The following is a 21,125-nucleotide window of genomic DNA, read 5'->3' as shown; positions in this document are numbered from 1 at the left end:
ACATCGCCTATGAATAAGTGAAATGTTGAATTGATAAGAGAGAAGATTCATATATCTAATGTCTTAAGATTTTGGGTAGAAGTGGTGTTCCTCTCTCTTATGATTATGGAACATTGGTCTCATTGGTACTTCATCCTTTCACGATTTATCCATCACTCAAAACTCATACTAAATATTAACTTCTCATACTATGAATTTTTAATAAAATATCTAAAATAATAATAATAATAATAATAATAATAATAATAATAATAATAATAATAATAATAAAAATGTTAACCAGTATCCTCAAGACAATGGTTAAGACCTTAAAATAATAAATTTATCTCGATAATCTACGTATTTAATGCCTTGAAAATTAAAATATTAAATTTTCTATAATTTTTTTTTAATGCTTAACCATTGTCCATCAAGGGCACTGCTTAGCAAGACCCTAATAATAAAGAGAACGACATAATTTAAAATTTATTGTATTTTTTTAAAATTAAATATATCTTGCAAACAACTACATAGATTAATATTTTAAATAAAAAAAATTTAATAGATAATAAATATTTTTCTCAAAAAAATTTAACTCTACGAGGAAGAAGATGATGCACCGTCTAAGGGGCCCGTTGGTGCTGGAGCTGGCTGGTCCATTGGTGGGGTTTGGATAACAGAACTTTGTAACCATAGGAAAATTCATTGCATATGTTGTGACTAATATTTGTTGGTACATGTGCTGCAAACATGTTAGTGTCAAGATAATCACGTGTTTAACTTCCCAATCTAAAGAGGAACAGCTACCAGATTCATTGATGATTGAACCAATCTCCAACGTGCAACATAAATTCCATATATTATGATGAATAAGTGTCTACTTGGTAAGACTAAAAAGAAAAAAGAGTTTTTTTTTATTTTTCAATTTATTTTAATAAAAAAGTTATGTGTCATAAGTGTTGTTAAAATTTTACCTTATAGTTTTTTCTCATATTAGCAAGTTATGTGTGATAAGTGTTGTTAAAATTTTACCTTATAGTTTTTTCTCATATTAGCTTATCATTTTTTTTTTCAAAAGATATCTAAAATAGTTTTTGGGCTTGTAGTAGTAGTTTTTAACTTATGAGTTTTTTTTTTCATTTTTATTTTTATTTTTTCTTGTAGTGAAAATAATATTTATTTCAAAAAAATAATAAAATAAAGTCTATCCAAACTCCAAAGGATTTAGACAAAGCCAAACAAAGTTCAAACACAACAACTAACTAGCAACCTAGTATATATAAAGTGTATCCTTGTTCACATGATCTCTTAAATTCCAGTGGAGAATGCTTCTCATGAGCACAATTATGGGTGTTCATGGGTCGGTTTGGGTTGAATTTAGCCAAAACCATAACCCAACCCGTACATGGTTTGGGTGAGGAAAAATAATCACCCACAATATCATTGGGTTGTTTTGAGTAAAACCACAAATTTATGGGTTGGATTGGGTTGGGTAATGGGTTACCCAATATTATTTTTCCTTAATATTAATAATATGTTACATTTTTTCTTAATAAATAGCTTAACATATTACTGTTGTTTTTTTAAACATCAAATGTCAAAATGTATAATGAAATTTATCATAAATATATATTTGTAAAAACCAAAGTTACATTAGTAAAACCTAGAATTGCATAAAATACTTGGAATTTATTAGAAATAGCATCAAAATAATCAAAATGTGGCATCCTAAATAAGTTAAAATCATTACTTACTAAATAAAAGATGTTCAAAAAGTTGAAATTGAAGCAAGCAAAATTAAAAACATCAAAGTCATCACTTGTCAAATTACAAAAAAAGAGAAAAAATATAGTCACTCAATAACCCATGGGTTTTGTGGGTTGGGTGTGGTTTTACCCACAACCCAATTATTTTGAATGGGTTTTCATTTTTGAAAACCGTATTCACCTAATAACCCGACCTAACCCACTTTTTTGGATCGATTTGGGTGGGTTTTACTGGGTTTATTGGGTTTACCCAACCCATGAACACCCCTAAGCACAATTGTCTTGATGTTGTGAATTATGTTGGGATTCATAGCCTTTTGAGCAAAAATTAATTCATTTTGCGCTTGCCAGAGGTGGTAAATAGTTTCTGCAGTAGTCATTTTGAGTAATTCTCTATGCCAACCTTTTTTTTCTAGTTTCATGTATCAACCATAAGTTCTCTCTATCGCAGCTGGAAGTCTCTATTTTGTATTCATATTCCACTTCAGCATAGTAATTCAAATATTCTTAGTGTAGTTGCATTCATAATATATTTGATTCAAGGATTCATATTGTTGGCATAAATTATAAATGCCATTAGTCACCACTCCGAATTTCTGCAATCTATCTTTAGTGGGGAGCCTGCTAAGCATAGCCATCCAAATAATGAATCTAGCTTAAGGTCTGACATGATTATTAAAGAACAATTTTAGTTAACTTGAACTCTTTCTCCTCTAAGCTCCTTGTACATGGATTAAATATAAAATTTACCTTGTTGCACACTCTCATCTCGATATTAGTTATTTATCACTAACTCTCTACACTTCATAGCTTTTGTCAGCATCCAAGAGCTAGTTGTATTGCTTTGTCACTGTAGGATATTTTTCCCTTTCATATAATAAGTATCAAACAATCTAATCCAAAGCTTATCTACTCTGGCATATAAATTCCAAAAGAAATTTAACATAGTTGCATTGTTCTAGTCATTGAGAGAAATAATGTTTAGACCCTCAGATTTTTTTGGTTCACAGAGTTTGTCCCAAGTAACATGAGCTTTCCTGTTGCCCGGGTCTTTGCCACTCCACATAAAATTCCTCCAAATTGCCTCAATTTGCCTAATGATCGTCTCAGGAATAAGAAACACCTACATCCAAAAACCAGACATAGCCAGCAAGACACTTTTCACTAATTGTTGCCTTCCTACATATATAAGCAGCTTGGTTATCTAGTGTCGAATCTTGGTCACCATTTTATCAATCAAAGGCTGACATTGGTTGATAGTGATCTTTCTGCTAGATAGTGGAACACCTAAGTACCTAAAAGGCAAATGACCTTTAACAAAACACGTGGCAGCCAGGATTCTATGCTAATCCTGTAAATTATTCCCACAAAAAACCTTGCATTTAGCAGGGTTAACCTTCAAAGACTCCGAGAATTGATTGAATACTTTCATCATAAGCTGCACAAAAATCTCATTACCGCTGGTAAACATTAGAAGATCATTTGTAAAGAAAATGTTGGTTATCTTAAGCTTGACACATTTGAATTTAGGTCTAGGCCTCTTAGTTTGTCTACTATTATCCAGCTTTACTCTCAAGAGTGAATGGTCAGAAATATGAGGATTAAGGATCTCAATCTCACACTGAGGGAAAGCTAGAAACCACTCATTATTGCAAAGATCTCTGTCTATCCTTCAATAAATTAGTCTAGTAGTATGCTTATTGGACCAAGTGAAATAATTGCCTTTAGTATCATGCTCATGTAACTCAATGTCCTCCATCAACTTCTCGATATACATATATTCATCCATCTAAACACCATTGCCACAAACTCTATCAGTAATTTTCATCACATTGTTGAAGTCACCAATAACCATCCAAGGCCCAGTTATTGTTCCCCCAACAATTTAGAGATCTTCCTAGAGATTCCTTATGTTTCCTAGTTGGTTGTGAGCATATACCATAGTAAAAAATGTGAGATAGTACCATTTCTTTGGTGAACTCATATGGCGAGGTTCATAATTTGGCATCGCAGCCAGCACACATAGCCTGTGGGGGGCCTATTTAGACATTATTATTAATTTTATGTATTATTTGTATAGTATGTGTAGTTTTTACTTATACATTTGCAACACATTATTTATTAGATAACATTTTGTCACTTCATTGATGTATGGTAAACATAACTTAACATTTGACAGACGATTACATAACTTAGATAGGCGATTACATAACTTAAGAAACCAATAATAAATAAGAAAGCCTAAACACTACCAGATGATTATGGATGTTTTAACATTTTGATAATGTCATTAATAGATCTAAAAATTGTTGCATCAAACTCGATCGGTCCCTTTGTTAGCATGCGGTGATATGAATTCAACATAACTTTCAAATCTTCATTGGTATTCAACTCAATAAGGTTGTATTTCCCCTTTCATCAATATCATTTCAGTCTTCACGAAACTCAATCTACCTACCTTTCTATTATTAATGTCGGGCAACAAATCATTCAACTTGGATATCAAGACGGCGAAACATGCATCGTCATTCAGAAGCCAAAATTCTACGGTAGTTTTCGCTCCATTGAGTACACTTCTTCCTTAGACAAAAACTAAGGAACATGCATTATAAGATGTTATTTTTAACAATAACACATGACCCTTATTTATGCAATTTTGAATTCATTCTGTACCATATAATGCGGCCAATGCAATTACAGTCGTATAAAAGTGTCGGCAAAATCTTATCCGTATGATTCTCCACTCTTTTATAGTTATTTAATTTTCACAAATTGACTAAATATCTGATAGCTTTTAGATTTTGCTAAAACTCTGATACTAAACAAATATTCCAGGCATTTTAAAATATCCGATGCATCAAATATTTCATATACACTATCCAATTTTTTTGCTATGAATCTGATTTTTGATTAATACCAAATATTTTGTCCTAATTTTTGACTTAAATTTCCAGGAGGACAACATGAATATTATTAAAATATAAAGGGTGTCAGGTATAAAATTATGGGTGGCAGAAAGATTTCTCTGAATTTGGACAGGCCCTTTTGAAATTTACAGATTATGGCCCAAACAGAACAAAGAAAGAACTTTCCAGAAAACAAAAACAAAAAAAAAAAGCTTAAACCCTTTCTCAAACTCTAAAGCCCTATTTGCTTCTTCAATTCTCTGATTTCACTCCACCACTTCTTCCAACATTCACAATTCACTGTTGCTGCAACTGCAATGTATCGATTTGCTTCTAAATTAGCTTCCTCCATTACTTCTTCAACCACCAAAAATAAGAATCTCGTAAGACTATAACTTTTTCTATGCTTGTTTATTTGTTAGTTTTGATTTGTAAAGTGTGAATTTTTATTGAATTGGCATTTTGGGTGTATACTTGTTCATTTCAATTTCATTTTTTTTTGCTTTAATGGTGCAATTTTGAAATGAAAATGAATGATTTTGGGGCAGGTGTATAGTGGGGTGTTGTTAAGAAGAAATTATGTGACGAAAGATATAAACTTTGGAGTTGGGGCTCGTGCTGCTATACTTCAAGGTGTTTCTGAGGTTGCTGAGGCTGTTAAAGTTACCATGGGACCTAAGGTATTGCTACTGTCTTGTTTTCTGTTACACTTTTATTACTCATTCTTTATTTTGTATGTTCATCACTGTAGTGCCTTTATATGCTCTGCTTATTTAGGCCTTGTTTGGATAGAAAGCTTATGTAAGTGCTTATGTATAAGCTATTTGATTATAAAAGAATAATTTCATATAAGCTATAAGTTGTTTTCGTTAGCTATCATGGAGAGTTTGTGGAAATAAGCATGTCATAAGTTGTTTTCTTAAGCTCTCCTAAACAGTTGCACAAGTAGATAAACTCTAATAAGTTAATCCAAATAGACCCTTACTAGTACAACTACTACTTATCTTATGGTTAGTTGTTGAATTCAATTTTTTTTTTTTTTGAAACTGTTTCTTACACATGATTATTGTAAGTTGCACCCTATGGGTTTGTCGACGGATGTTAGTATTGTTTGTGTTTAAAATTGTTCGGTTTTGTTTGTAAGAGTCAAAATATGATTTGGATTAGAAACATTGACCATATTTTCTGCTTATTTAGGCCTTGTTTGAATAGAAAGCTTAAGTAATCTTTTATAACATAAACACTTATCATGTTAGTGCTTATATATAAGCTATTTGATGATAAAAGATAAATTAAAATCAAACTGTCTCAGTATAAGCTATAAGTTGTTTTCATTGGCTATCATGGAGAGTTTGTGGAAATAAGCATGTCATAAGTTGCACAAGTAGATTAACTCTAATAAGTTCATCGAACTAAACCCTTAGTACAACTACTTCTTATCTATTGATTTATTGTTGAATTCATTTTTTTTTTTTTGAAGCTATTTCTTGCACATATTTATTGTAAGTTGCACCCTATGATATGAGTTTGTCGATGGATGTTAGTATTGTTTGTGTTTAAAATTGTTCGTTTTTGTTTGTAAGAGTCAAAATATGATTTGGATTAGAAACATTGACAGGAGGAATTTACATTGTGAAGTGGTAAATCGTAACTTTATTTTCTATTGTTTTGATTTGGTTGAGCTAGGGTCGAAATGTGATAATTGAGAAAAGCCACAGGGGTCCTAGGGTCACAAAGGATGGTGTCACTGTAGCCAAAAGTATCAGTTTTAAAGACAAAGCCAAAAATGTTGGTGCCGAACTCATCAAACAAGTGGCCAAGGCTACGAACACTGCTGCAGGAGACGGTGATTACTTTCCTTTCAACTTGATTTACCTCAAAATTATTCTACAACTCTTTATTGAGAATTTGATTTTCATTGATATTGTTACTATAGCATCAATTCTACAAGAAGATTTTAATCCTTTCAGATCTTACAAGCCAATGTTTCTTCTCTGATTCCAGGTACAACTTGTGCAACTGTTTTGACTCAGGCAATACTCATAGAAGGTTGCAAATCAATTGCTGCCGGTGTAAATGTCATGGACCTGCGTAATGGAATAAATAAAGCAGTTGATGCTGTAATTACTGATTTAAAAAGCAGAGCAGTAAGGATAAGCACGCCAGAAGAGATAACCCAGGTGCAAGGAGTTCTCAAGAAAACATTACTGTTACTATAGTCAATATAATTGATTTACAATATAATGCTCATTTAGTTGCTTCCTATAGTCAAGTTTAGATCTATAGGCATTGAATAATTTTGCCGTGCCTGATACATATCTAATCTTATTCTATTTGGAGAAAAATCAGGTTGTACTGCTTATTGTCTTCCTAATATATGTCATTTGTTGTACTGTTTTAAATTGTTCGCTATTAGCTATTCATTCATTTTGTTTGACGAGTAGGTTGGTACAATATCTGCAAATGGGGAGCGTGATATTGGAGAATTGATTGCAAGGGCAATGGAGAAAGTTGGGAAGGAAGGAGTCATTACTGTTGCTGTAAGTAAATTTTATATATTTTACTTAACTTATTTTTTTACAAAGTTTCAATCCGGGCTGTCTAAGATTTTAAAGTTTTCAGGATGGCAACACTTTGGAAAATGAGTTGGAAGTGGTGGAAGGAATGAAGTTAACTAGAGGCTACATATCTCCTTATTTTATTACTGACCAGAAGACCCAGAAATGTGTAAGCGTGGACTTATTCTTGGACGTATTCTTTTGTCCATAACATAGATTACAAACATTCTCTAAAAATGAACCAGTATGTATATTATTGTATGATTGATTTACTTGGATAAGAATTTGATTATGGCTTCATGTTAAGTCGTAGAATCAATCTGCTAATGTATTAGCCTAGTTTATTCAGTTATATATGACATACATCACATATAAATAAAAGGCTTCATTCGACTTGCTTATTTTCGTGAGGGGTTAATTTTTATTTGTAATGTTAATAAAGGTGATTTCAATTTTGTTAGGAATTGGAGAATCCTTTTATCCTCATCCATGACAAGAAAATTTCAGACATGAATTCACTGTTGAAAGTATTGGAGCTGTCAGTAACGGTAGATAAGCTAATCTTGACTCATTGTGCTAATTTTCATTTACAATATGAATATTCTCATTATTTACTTTTCTATTTTATTTTAATCAGAATAAAAGACCACTTCTAGTTGTCGCGGAAGATGTTGATAGTGATGCATTGGCTATGCTCATACTCAACAAGCATCGTGCTGGGCTTAAGGTTGGTTCATCTTGGTTATATTTTCTGCTACCTCGTGGTTCAACAAACTTGATTGCTGGTTTTGTTGTCACCCTGATTTCAGATTATTGTATATGTAACTTGGTTTTCTTTGTTGCTGTTCAACAATCTATGTACATATAGTTTGTGTTACTTGGAACTTGATTTTGTATTCCACCTCATTTCAAGTTTCTTGTATTTTAGGTTTGTGCTATAAAAGCTCCTGGTTTTGGAGATAATAGAAAAGCAGCTCTAGATGATCTGGCAATTCTTACTGGAGGAGAGGTGATTCTCTACCTACATTTTATTAAATCAGTTGTTGTGTTTGGAGCTTGGGCTCCTTCTATGCTTGTATTTGGAATCACTGCTTATTATGCTGAAAATGATTGCAATGAATTTTAAAACAGGTTATCACAGAAGAGCGCGGCATAGCTCTCAACAAAGTCCGACCTGAAATGCTTGGCACTGCAAAAAAGGCACGTGGCTTGAACCACTATAACTGTTCTTTGTTTCCTCTATTATGTTACAATGTTTTACGGAAACATCTAATTCAATGTGCAACAGATTACTGTCACCATTGATGACACTATTGTTCTACATGGTGGTGGGGATAAGAAGTTTATTGAAGATAGATGTGTGCAGGTATCTTTTCTCCTACTTTCTTTTGTTCTTGAAAAAATTGGCATTAAGTTGAATGATTTTATTTCTATGTATGGATTTATCACAGAACTTTGATTTTAACAAAATATTACCGGTTCTTAAGTTAGAACTTTGATAGTGGGCTGTTGACAAAAGAGTTAAACAAGTATAATTTGTATACTTTATAATATTTAACGATCAAATATTCTTTTGTAGCTAAGGGAAGCAATGGAGATGAGTTCTGCAACATTTGATAAAGAAAAGGCACAAGAACGGCTATCAAAGCTCTCCGGCGGTGTTGCTGTTTTCAAAGTTTGTCATTCATCCTTAAAAACAAATAGTTTGTGATGTTTACGTTGTAATATTTACTCACATGGAAGATGGATTTAAACATCTATAGGTTGGTGGGGCTAGTGAAGCAGAAGTTGGGGAACGGAAAGATAGGGTAACTGATGCTTTAAATGCCACTAGAGCAGCTGTGGAGGAGGGCATTGTCCCAGGTAACTCAATTTTGCGCATGTTTAAAATCATGGCGAGCTTGCCAGAATCACGGCGAGCCACCGTGATTTTGACTAAATTACACTTTGGAGCTTCATCAAAATCATAGCCACTGTGATTTTGTCAAATTCACCATGTCATGAGTCATCTTGATTTTGCCTGAATCACCCATTTCATATTCTTCTTCACATAGGCTGATTACTTGTTCATCTTTTAAAAGTTAGTATGTAATCGTTTTATCCAGGTGGGGGAGTTGCTCTCTTATATGCTAGCAAAGTCTTGGAGAATCTTCAAACTAAAAACGAGGATGAGAGAAGAGGAGTACAGATTATTCAGTACGCACTCAAGGTTTGTGCTGTTTGCTTCACACTCGGTTTTTCACTTTACCTCGAAATTTTCCATATTTTCCAACAATGCTTATTACTTGTCACAGGCACCTACATTTACAATAGCTGCAAATGCTGGTTTTGACGGTTCATTAATTTATAGCAAATTGTTAGAACAAGATAATCCCAATTTGGGCTTTGATGCTGCTAAAGGTTAGTAACAATGATGGTTTTAGTGCTGTATTGTTTATGATATCTACAAAATGATTCTGTATTAAAAACTAAAAAGAAGGTTATTTAACTATGGTTCTTATTCTGCGAAAACAGGAGCTTATGTTGATATGGTGAAGGCCGGAATTATAGATCCTGTTAAAGTTGTTAGAACAGCTTTGGTAGATGCTGCCAGGTAAAATCATTACATTGTAATTTTTTCTCTACTTTTATTTCATACATAGCTATATGTGAAACTAGTTTTCTTTTTTTCTCTATTGCAGTGTATCGATGTTACTGACGACAACCGAGGCATCTATTGTGGAAAATATGAGTGATAAAAACAAACCTCCTCAAAGGGTGGCAGATATGGATGATTTGGACTACTAAACCAAACCTGCTTCTTCATACAACAAATGATGAAACCAATTTTTTGTATCAGTTTTTTACTTATTGAGGAAGTTGCTAAAGTATAAACTGAGGAGTCTAATTTAAAAAGTGAAGTTGATTCTATGCAGCATAAGATTCACAATGTTATAGAGAAAGTTCATGTCTCATTCAAGTTATGATCATTAATAGGCTAAGATAAAAAACTTGTCCCATTCTTTAGGTGTCATTCATCCTTTGTACCAACATTTATGTAACAAGTTCAAATCATAAAAAAGTTGTTTTGGTGTTACTTGGTTGTTCTGTGATAATACTTATCTGAATATAAATCCCTATATAAACTTTAGAAAACAAATTACTATACAAAATACAAAACAACCCTTATATACTTTCCCCTTCTAAACCATGTGCCCTTTTGTAGGGTAAAGTTATATTTGTGTATACAATAATATTTTAACTTAAAAAAAGTCAGCTTTTTGATTCAACATTTCTTGAATTTTTTAGGCTACCTTCAAATTAGTTTACACTTCAATTTAGGTAATATCTCAATCCACCTTTTGATACTCTTAGGCACCTAGCGCAATTTCATTTACACCCCCTGATTTTGGAGATATTTTTTTTCAGAGGTGTATCTATGGAAGTATTTTAAATTGGGAAAACTTCAACATAATTCAACATTCTGGAGATGCACCTTCGGAAAAAAAAAGGTGTTTCCTAATTTATATCTCCGGAAATAAGGAATATTTTTGGAAATGCACACGGTACTTAAGAACCTCTAAGGGGAGGGATAAGAGATTCTCTCAATTTATGATGCGACATTGACATAACAATGATCGAGTGACGTCATTGTCATGTTGTTTCTAAAATTAAACAATTTTCTCTAAGTTCAAATTTCAAATTCAACTTTAATAAATCTTCCTCCATTTCACCTAATGTTTAGGATCATAGTTATGTTGTTTCTAAAACTAAACTATCTTCTCCAAATTCAAGTTCAATAAAACATGGTACGACAAGTTTGGATCTTGAGATAATGTTTCTAATCTTAGAAAGATATGTATTTATTCTAAACTTGTACAACTCTTTTTGTGTGGCTTTTAGATCTCTTGAGGAAGCATCTCCTGCCGATACTTAATTAAATATTTAATTTAATTATTGTGCTTCAATATGCATGTGATACTTAATTAAATATTTAGTTTAATTATTGATTTTTGTTGCTATAAAAAGATATATGTTTTAAAAAAATACAGTTTTTATAAGTGAGTGTGAGGCGAGGCAGGGAAACTCGTTCTTTATTGAAGGTGAAAGTGGATAGTCAATTGTTGTTCCTAAGTAAGGGTAAGGGCGGAGGTGAAGTTGGTATAGGAAGACGGGATGGCAGTTGGTAATGCTTAAACTCATTTGCACTTGTCCCGTTGTCATGCCTACTTCAACTTCAACGATCATAAATTTGGAAGTGAGCAAAATATATAAAACAATGTGCAGATATGATAAATTTGGTGCAAATATTACTTAAGTGGGACAGTGCGGATGATATAGGTTTTGTCCCGTCACATATCATTCTTATGTCAGTGTTACATAATTTTAAAAAAAATAAAATCAAAAAGTCAAAATAAAGAGACCAAGTAGTTGATATTTTCCTACATATCATTCTTCAGGATTTTCACTAAACTTGGCTTAAGAAACTGAGATGCGAGATCGTGCGAAGGCTAGAACCTCCTTGCGTTCAATGATTCTTCTAATCATCTGTGTGGACATATGTACTACTGATCTCCTTAGGAGTGGGGATGATAAGAAAATAATGAACATTTGTTTCTTTGTGATTCCATGTGAAAATATCTATAATGACATTCTCGATGATAAAGTATCACAATGGTCATGAGAGGGAATGAAAAATTATTTGAAAGGTCAAAACAACCTTTATACAATGGAACGAATGAAGCAAGTCAATGCTGCAAAATGAAAGCAAATGGAAGGTGAACAATCAATGGTCTAAATGACACCTTAAAAATATAACGGCACTTAAGTGCACCCGGACACTCTAGGGAAAAATGCTATACACTAACCTTTATACACAGGGCCACGTGTGAGGATAGTTGTGAAACATCTCAATGATGAAATTGATATTTATTGAAGCTATCTCTAGATCTTTTCTGCTTCTCAGTATTGGATCACGATCCGACGTACATAACTTAACTTCTTGAAAGGTTTCCCATGCACCACGCCATAACAGGTCTTGGAGGAAAGTGTTATGGGCCGGCCACAGGCTTAATACGAAATAGATTTAAGATTCACCCACTATATAAATACGGCACATGTGAACAACAAATATATTCAATCAATATTCCTTTTATTTACTTTTACTCACAATCTGACTTGACCGTTGGAGTATTAACCTTTCAGATCCATGATGCACAATCACACAAAAGTAACTCACAACATCGCATCAAGGATGTGCACGAATAATCCGAGTTCTCAAATGAAACAATTATCTTTAAATTTGTGGCATCTAATTTATTTTTGATGTATTCCGTACATTGTTCTACATTTTTAACTATCAATGTATTATAAAATGGTTAAATATGCCCTTAGTTATATATCACTTTCGATTTTAGTTATTATAAATTTTTATTATTTTATTTTGACCATTACAAATATTTTGTAATTTTTTTTATGATAGTTCTTTTGTTTTCTTACATGTAAAATTATTTTTTAATTGAAATTGGTTTTAGTAATAAGTAAAATATGGGATTTGAGTACTTTTCTATTTTATTCAAGACACTCATTAATCAATTTAAATATTACAAAATCAATTTACGAAAATATCATTGATCCTTCAAAATTAATTATCAAATAAATATTTATCATTAAAATTAACATAAAAACAGATATTTAACAAATATTTGTAACCCATAGTTCTAAAAAAAAAACATATGAGACCATTACTAATCATTGATTCAAACAAAAATATAATAAATATTTGTCACCATAAATATAAAAGAATTACTTGACTGTCTTGACAAATATTTATTACATATTTATATAATAAGGAGGGACAAAAATTTGTCAATGATTAATATATAAAAGTGAGATAAATATTTATCCATAAAAAAAAACACTTAACACATGCTATTGCTACCTGAAATAAGTTACAAATATTTGTCATTCATTAATATAAAAAAGTCATTAATTTTGACAATATGGTACATGTATTCGAAACTAAAACTCGATAATCCTAATTATTCTATTTAATTATGTTAAAAACGATTATCTATTTAGTAAAAAACATATCCTTTACTATTTATTTTAATTATATTAATTAACAATTTTTTTTATGTTTTAAAAATATTGAACCTAACAATACAATAATATGTCTACAACAACTGTGCAAGTAGCACGGATATTTATATAATATTAACCGAAAGTATTGATATATCAAGTAGACCTAAATTTAATTTGCATTAATAATGATAGTAATAGTTTGAGTAGTTAACCTTTTCTCAAAAATATTGATAAATTATATAGAAATAATTCTGTCAGTATTTTTTATATGTTTTATTTTTCTCTATAGGTTATTATCTATTTTTAAAAAATTGATTAATATCTTCTCTAAACAATTTAATAATATTTTCTAAAATTTACTTGCCAAGAGATAAGGGGATTACACGTGGCATAACTAAATCTTTGTTAAGAAAAAATTATAAAATTCTTTTTATAAAATAATTGATCGACTAAAATTTGAAAATAGTTTCTTGCAAAAATAAAACACGTTAGCATTTTTTTAAATTGTTTTTAATTATAAATTTATGAAAGCAAAACTATTTTATATAGCTTCTTGCAAAAAGAAAACACGTTAGCATTTTTTAATTCTTTTTAAGCATTTTTTAAATTATTTTTAATCATAAATTTATAAATTTATGAAAGAAAACTATTTTATATAGCATCTTGCAAAAAGAAAACAAATATTTTTTAATTGTTTTTAATTATAAATTTATGAAAGCAAAACTATTTATATAGTTTTGTAATTCAAATGACACTTGTGATTAACTTGTTGGCTAATTATTCTCCAAATATTATTACTATAAATTTCAAAAATTAAAGTATTCAAATTTTAAATAATAAAAGATATAGTAGTTTGAAAAATGAGAATATCACGGAAATATTGAACCTTCTCACATCAACTATAAATACAATTACTTGTCAATAATTATCTCACTTTACTCATTTGTTTTTCATTCACCACCTTTTGTTGGCAACATGCAATTTTAACTTTCCAATCAAAATTTTACTCCAAATTATGAGATGGAGGCTATGAATCTTATTACATTACCACCATATTACAAATTCAGACCTAATAATATTGAGCTGATTGATTATTATTTGAAACAAAAATTAAAAGGTGTTCAAACAATTCCACCACACATTTATGATATTGATGTTTACAAATTTCCTCCTAATTAGATATCTTATTAATTATGTATTCATTAAAAGAATATGCTTGCAAACTATCAATAATATCTTTTATTTAAAAAATTTTAACATTGGTAAAATGTCGATTTTATTGTCTTTATTTGAGACATAGAATTCTTATTTTAAAATGTCAAATTTTTTATTTTTCTCATAGGCCACTATAAACAAAATATCTATTTTATTTTAATTAACAATTATTTTTATTTATTATCTTTATTAGAGATATAAAATTTTATTTTCAAATATCAAAATTTTTATTTTTTTTCACATAACACTATCAGCAAAATGCATATTTTATTTTAATTAACAATTGTCTTGATTTGAGACGCAAAATTTTTATTTTTAAATGTCAAAATTAAATTTATATTATTATTATTATTATTATTATTTTATAATTAAATAACTAATTTCGAATTTACATGTATATTTAAATAAAATCTATATAGTATCAAATAAATTTACTCGTGTGGACGCACAGGTATCTTGCTAGTTTACTATACATCAAAAACATTCATTTATTTTTATTATTTATTTAATTTTTTAAATTCTTTTGTTAATATTGTGTTGATATGTTTTATGTAGAAAATACTAATAAATTTAAAGGAGAGGTTAATATGTATTTTTTTACGCCAAGAAGCCAGAAATATGAAAATGGACAATGTCCTGATCGAGTGGTTGAAAACCATGGTTTTTGGAAAGCTACTGGAAAAGAAAATGCAGTGATGGATAATTATATTGAAATTGGATTCAAAAGAACATTAGTGTTTTACAATGGTAAACAAGGAAAGGCTAAAGAGTTGGTGAATTGGAAGACTAATTGGATTATGCAAGAGTTCATAATGGAAGATTTTACGAGTTCTGGATCAACTCTTTCTAAAGACTCAAATAAAGAAAATGGAAGATTTTGTTGACGATCTTACACAAAAAACTTTGGTAAATTATTTAATTTAATTTTTGCTGTTCATATATATATATATATATATATATATATATATATATATATATATATATATATATATATATATATATATATATATTAATTTATTGGCAACTTTTGTGGCATCATTTTCACGTGGCATGTGAGATGTTGTAGCATGAAAATCATGTGGCAACTTTAGTTGCAGCGTGAAAATCACGTGACTATTTTTCATATATTATTTAAGTAAATTTAATTTAATTTAAATTATATTTAACTTAATTTTTTTATTGTATGTGTAGGATGATTATCAGACATTGCTTGTACGATTTCTGAACATTAATCCTCAGTATACTTTGAGACCGGGTGAGCCGCTTCATTCAGATGTGAACTTTATATTTGGAGTGAAGTCATTGGCGGAAAGGGGTCTAACAGGTGTTTTTTTGGGTGGAAATTTGGCAGGCACCTTGAGAAATGATGACAGAACTCTATATCAAACAACAAGAAACCGTAAGACAATTGGCGGTAAATGAGACGAGACGCGAGGCGGCGGAACATGAGGCGGCTTTGAAGACCCAAATGGAGGCAATGCAGAGCAAGTATCAGCGGCAAATGAAGGTCATGGTGAAGAGGCAATATGATATGAAGGCGCAAATGCGGCAATTTATGCAATCGTTTGGTGGAAACCAAAACGTGGGTAGTTATGCGCCGACGGATCAAGAGAACGAAAATGATGATAACTTTCTCGACCCTGACTGATCGTTGATTTAATTTTATTTTTATTTTGTTGTTACTTTTGATTTTGAATTTTTGTAAGATATTAATTAATTTATAATTACATTATATTTAGTAATATTTGATTTATAATTTCAGTTTAGTAATTTATATATTTTTAGTTTATTAATTTATATATTTTAATATATTTAGTTTATTAATTTAATTTATATAATTTAGTTTCAGAATTAAAAAAATTAATACTAATTAGTTTTAGAATTAAAAAAATAAAATAATTAATGACGTGATTTACATGTCACTAGGTAGTGACATGAAAATCACGTCGCAACTAAGGGTGGGAATAGGTCAGGTCGACTAACAGGAGCCTATGGCCCTGCCTACATAGGCCTAGGCCAGGCCAGACTTTTTATGTAAATAGAAAAGGCTTAGGCTTTTTTATAAGCCTATTTAGCTAAAAAGGCTATGCCACATGCCATATAAAAAGTATTTTAAGCCTATAAGGCCGACCTATTTAAATAAATATGAATAATTTTATTAATATTATATTGTATTTTGTACTTTAAATTAAAATATAAAAATAAATCTTAGTTATCTTGAAGAAATTATGAAAATAAGATGAAAAAAAATCTTATGAACAATGCCATAAGTTGCTTCCATAAGTTCTCTCAAACAAATAGTATTACAACATTTATGCTACTAGGTAAACTCAAATAAGTCAATGCAAACAAACATTTAATCTCACATATATTTTAATTTGTTAGTCTATATAAACTTGAGTTGAATGACTTATTTACAAATGTTCAAATGAAATAGGCTTTTAAGTAGGCTAATAGGCCAATCAAACAGTAAATTTCATGTCAGTACTAAATTTTTTTTGTAGTGGATATGATATACATATGGTTAAAAATGTGCTTTAATTTTTTTTAATGTTTAAGTGTGAGAGAAATTTTAAATGATAAATTTGAAATTTTAATACAAAAGCAAAATTCTTAAAGTTCATATTAAATTAAATTAAAAAATAATAAGTTCTATATTCTATTAAATAATAATAAATATTTAACTTTTGAAAGATAAATGTAAAATAGCCGGAATAGAACCCAAAAAAAACTGCAAATATAATTATTTTTAATGGGTAAAATTTTAAATTTGTAAATGGCTTATTTTTAAAATGTCCATTAAATTTGGTTGAATGAGGGGGATAGAAACACTAGATTTTTTCATAACACCTTAAAGGAAAGACAAAGACGGAATGCAATCACGACTTTGGAAGGAAAGAACGGTAGAGTGGAAGGAGTTGAAAATATCAAAAAAGAAGTGAGATGTTTTTTTCAAAATTATTTCAAGGAAAAAGATAGCATGAGACTGGTACCGGAAGGGTTGGCTTTTGAAAGTTTGTGTGAAGGTGATGTTTTGTGGTTGAAGAGAAAGTTTACGGAAGAAGAGATTAAAGAAGCCGTTTGGTCTTGTGATGGTAACAAAAGCCCCGGACCGGACAGTTTTTCTTTGGAGTTCTTCAAATTGAATTGGGAGGTGCTAAAAGGTGACGTTTTTGATTTTGTGATGGATTTCTATGATAAGGCTAAACTTACAAAAGCTTGTACGACATCATTTATTACTCTTATTCCCAAAGTTAAACACCCTCAAGCTTTGAGTGAATACCGTCCTATTTGTTTGGTAGGAAGTTTGTACAAGATCCTCGCTAAGTTGTTAGTAGCTAGATTGAGAAATGTAGTGGGTAAATTAGTCTCCTCTAATCAAACAACTTTTATACCGGGTAGAAATATATCAGATGGAGTGCTTGTGGTGAATGAGGTGCTTGACTTAGCTAAGAGGAACAATAGAAGTTATGTGGTGTTGAAGGTGGATTTCGAGAAGGCGTACGATAGGATTAGTTGGAATTTCTTACATTATGTTTTAAATAAGAATGGGTTTTGGTGACCGTTGGATGAGATGGATGGAGGGATGTATCTTCACAAACACTATGTCCGTTCTTATCAATAGTAGCACAACTAAGGATTTCAAAGTTGAGAAAGGGCTTCGTCAAGGCGATCATTTGTCCCCTTTTATTTTTGTTTTAGCTAGGGAGGCTCTCACAGCTTTAATGAGGAAATCTAGAGAAAGAGGAGATTTTCGGGGCTTTAAGATTAATGGTGATAAGGAGGTGGATATGCTTCAACTTGCGGACGATACGATTATTATAGCCAAGAGAGACACCGCAAATTTGTGGAGTTTAAAAACTGTGTTAAGAGGATTTGAATTGATGTCCGGTTCTCGGATAAACTTTCATAAAAGTAATGTATACGGGCTTAATGTAGGTAATTGGTTTATGGAAGCCGCCTCTTCCTCTCTATCTTGTAATGTGGGTACTTTGCCTTTTAAATTTCTTGGTGTTAAGGTGGGAGGGAACTCTAGAAGGATTTCTTTGTGGAAAGATTTGATTTTGATGATGAGGAAAAGATTGGCCGTTTGAAGGGGATTGCATCTTAGTATGGCGGGTAGAGTGGTGATGATTAATTCGGTCCTTAGTTCAATTCCGATTTATTCGCTATCCTTTTACAAGGCTCATAAGAAAGTGTTGATAGAGATTCAATCAATTCAAATCAAGTTTCTTTGGAGTGGAGGGGATCTTAGGAAATCTATTCATTGGGTTTCGTGGGATACGGTGTGCAAATCGAAAGACGACAGCGGATGGGGGGTAAAAAACGTGGAAATCATGAATTTGGCATTACTAAGTAAGTGGAAATAGAGAATTCTCACGGAAAGGGAGGCAGTTTGGCAAGACATCCTAAAGGTGAGATACGACAATATTAAGTTGAAAGTGTTGATTGGAGATGTTTCGGTTGCGGGAAAGACGAATTCCATTTGGTGGAGGGATATTCTTTTATCGGATAATTATGAAAATCTTAACTCTAACCATTTTTCAAGTGCAATTATTTGTAAGGTAGGAGACTGAGCCTATATTCCTTTTTGGTACGCGAAATGGACGGGATTGCAATCAATGATGGAAGCTTTTCCAGAGCTATTTTGTATGGCTCAAGATCATCTTGCGACTGTTAATAATGCTGGTTTTTTCGAAGGTGGAAACTGGAATTGGGAAACGGACTTACTGTTTGATAACAACAGCCGGCCGGAGGAGGGACAACAGCTTGCTCAGCTGCGCCAGGAGCTGGCAGCCGCTCCGCTGCTACATTCTCTGCAAAAGAATTTCGAGGACAACTTCTTTTGGAGTGTTTCTACGGATAGTATTTTCTCGGTTAAATCGTGCTATTACCCCTTCAAAGACAAACTTTCAGGTCCGCCCCTTGATTCCAATGTGTTGATGGCAATTAAACATCTATGGATGATTAAGGCTCCTTCGAATATTTTGTTTTTTGGTTGGAGGTTCATTCTCAATAGGATTGCCACCAAATATCAATTAGTGAGAAGAAGAATTATGATGGAGGGTAACGACTCTCTATGTGTGCTTTGTCAAAAGGAAGAGGAATCTCTTTTGCACTTGTTTTCCTCTTGTGAAGTTACCGTAAGTATTTGGAATAGAGTTTGGGTGTGGGTGGGCCTTAGTAAGGAGTTGAAGATTGATGAATTTGTGGATTACTTTCATAATTGTGCAAAGATTAAGAGTTTGAACAAGAGACATGTCAGGGCGGTTATTTGGCTTGCAACGGTTTGGTCTTTATGGATCAAACGCAACGGGATAATCTTCAAAGATGAATCTTTTAGTTTTACCGAATGCATGAAGGAGATTATTTCAAACTCTTGGAGATGGATGGGTGCTTTTTATAAGAGGGTAACACCTTGTAATTTTCATTTCTGGAATACTCTACCACTCTCGTGTTTTGAGCTGTAGAGGCATTCCGCTTTGTTTTGATGGGCGGAGTATCTCTTATATCCCTTTGATTCCATTGCCTATTAAAAAATAAAATAAAATGTCCATTATATACTTATAACTATTTTAATGATTTTATATATGTCCGTACTTTTTTCATTTATTTGAGTCTTTATTTCATGATTATTTATATAAAAAATCATTGAGTTTTTGTTTTGGAGAATAAATTCACCAATTTCTGTTTGCTATTTTCATTTTGACTCATAAAATAAATTTATGTCCTCATTTTTTAAACAATACTATTTGTATATTTTTAAACAATAAATAGATTCTCATGCAAATTCAATTTTTTTTAGGATGATTGGGTTTTATGCAAAATATATGAGCATAAGTATGGAATGAAATGTCAAATCAAAAGTGAAAACAACAAAAAGGTGACAATATCTACCAATGTGGTTGTTACTCCACAATGCGAACCCATGCAATTTTCAAAGGCTCAAGAAATACAAGATTCCAGGATAAAACAAAGGATGATTCAATCTCTACCTAATCATCATTCTCAAGATCAAGCAATGCAAAATTCTTTGTTTGTAGACTATTACACAATGCAGATGCAATGCATTATTGAAGAAGAAGAAGAAAAGAAAATGGCGGAAAAGATTTAATTTGATTTCATAAGTGATCACTGTACAAGTAGGCCACATATATATTGGACCCAAACAAGCTCAGACCCAAATGATGTGTAACCTAAATATAACAAGCCCAATAGAGATAATAAGCCCAATTGAAATATAACAATCATAACAGCCCCCCATAAGCTAGGAGTAAATGGAATGAAGTCCTAACTTAGTAACATTGTCCATAAATGGTGTTGTATCCAACGGTTTTTTAAAAACGTCGGCGAGTTGTTGGTTAGAGGTGACAGGTAGAAGAAGAAACAATCGTTGTTGTAGCTTTTCTCGAACTAGATGCCAGTCGAGGTCTATGTGCTTTGTTCTCTCATGGAAGGATGAATTGGTGGCAATATGTCTGGCTGATGCGTTATCACAGTACATAGTGGCAGGTGTGTGGAAGGGAATGTTGATGTCTTTGAGGAGATTGTGAATCCATTGAAAAATGCAGTAGCCAGTGATGGATCTGTGTGTATCAGGGCAGGTGGCCCAGTCAGAATCTGAAAAAGCTTTGATT

The 21,125-nt window shown here is 31.5% G+C and overlaps 4 protein-coding genes across 4 annotated transcripts; all 4 read left to right on the top strand.

Annotated features, from left to right (window-relative positions):
• Positions 1 to 4,877: 4,877 nt before the first annotated feature.
• LOC131618099 (chaperonin CPN60-like 2, mitochondrial) lies at positions 4,878 to 10,285 on the top strand. Its single transcript, XM_058889365.1, has 17 exons — positions 4,878 to 5,034; positions 5,200 to 5,331; positions 6,338 to 6,497; positions 6,656 to 6,831; positions 7,096 to 7,191; positions 7,274 to 7,378; positions 7,671 to 7,757; positions 7,847 to 7,936; positions 8,138 to 8,218; positions 8,341 to 8,409; positions 8,498 to 8,575; positions 8,789 to 8,884; positions 8,973 to 9,072; positions 9,315 to 9,418; positions 9,504 to 9,609; positions 9,724 to 9,802; positions 9,891 to 10,285. The coding sequence occupies exons 1-17, from the start codon at positions 4,969 to 4,971 to the stop codon at positions 9,994 to 9,996; spliced, it is 1,731 nt and encodes a 576-aa protein (XP_058745348.1). The 5' UTR covers positions 4,878 to 4,968; the 3' UTR covers positions 9,997 to 10,285.
• A 4,789-nt stretch (positions 10,286 to 15,074) lies between these two features.
• Positions 15,075 to 16,135, top strand: LOC131619878 (NAC transcription factor 29-like). Its single transcript, XM_058890920.1, has 3 exons — positions 15,075 to 15,260; positions 15,679 to 15,811; positions 15,861 to 16,135. The coding sequence occupies exons 1-3, from the start codon at positions 15,075 to 15,077 to the stop codon at positions 16,133 to 16,135; spliced, it is 594 nt and encodes a 197-aa protein (XP_058746903.1).
• Positions 16,136 to 18,092: 1,957 nt separating this feature from the next.
• Positions 18,093 to 18,581, top strand: LOC131619877 (uncharacterized mitochondrial protein AtMg01250-like). The gene has a single exon (XM_058890919.1). It carries the CDS (start codon positions 18,093 to 18,095, stop codon positions 18,579 to 18,581), a length of 489 nt encoding a protein of 162 aa, XP_058746902.1.
• Positions 18,582 to 19,112: 531 nt separating this feature from the next.
• LOC131619876 (uncharacterized) lies at positions 19,113 to 19,958 on the top strand. The gene has a single exon (XM_058890918.1). The coding sequence runs from the start codon at positions 19,113 to 19,115 to the stop codon at positions 19,956 to 19,958; it is 846 nt and encodes a 281-aa protein (XP_058746901.1).
• The last annotated feature ends 1,167 nt before the right edge of the window (positions 19,959 to 21,125 follow it).

The sequence above is a fragment of the Vicia villosa genome, linkage group LG7, assembly GCF_029867415.1.
Source record: "Vicia villosa cultivar HV-30 ecotype Madison, WI linkage group LG7, Vvil1.0, whole genome shotgun sequence".
NCBI lineage: Eukaryota > Viridiplantae > Streptophyta > Magnoliopsida > Fabales > Fabaceae > Vicia > Vicia villosa.
Note: the sequence above shows the minus strand (reverse complement) of the source record. Positions and strands in the feature narration are given on the sequence as shown.

Bases quoted from the DNA above. Each gene is read 5' to 3' on its own strand.
- LOC131619876 (XM_058890918.1), top strand. From the start codon at position 19,113: ATGGAAGCTTTTCCAGAGCTATTTTGTATGGCTCAAGATCATCTTGCG.
- LOC131619877 (XM_058890919.1), top strand. From the start codon at position 18,093: ATGTCCGTTCTTATCAATAGTAGCACAACTAAGGATTTCAAAGTTGAG.
- LOC131618099 (XM_058889365.1), top strand. From the start codon at position 4,969: ATGTATCGATTTGCTTCTAAATTAGCTTCCTCCATTACTTCTTCAACC. The intron at 7,937-8,137 runs GTTGGTTCATCT...CTTGTATTTTAG, and splicing joins AGCATCGTGCTGGGCTTAAG to GTTTGTGCTATAAAAGCTCC. The intron at 8,885-8,972 runs GTTTGTCATTCA...AAACATCTATAG, and splicing joins GCGGTGTTGCTGTTTTCAAA to GTTGGTGGGGCTAGTGAAGC.
- LOC131619878 (XM_058890920.1), top strand. From the start codon at position 15,075: ATGTATTTTTTTACGCCAAGAAGCCAGAAATATGAAAATGGACAATGT. The intron at 15,261-15,678 runs GTGAATTGGAAG...TTGTATGTGTAG, and splicing joins AAGGAAAGGCTAAAGAGTTG to GATGATTATCAGACATTGCT. The intron at 15,812-15,860 runs GTGTTTTTTTGG...AAATGATGACAG, and splicing joins GGCGGAAAGGGGTCTAACAG to AACTCTATATCAAACAACAA.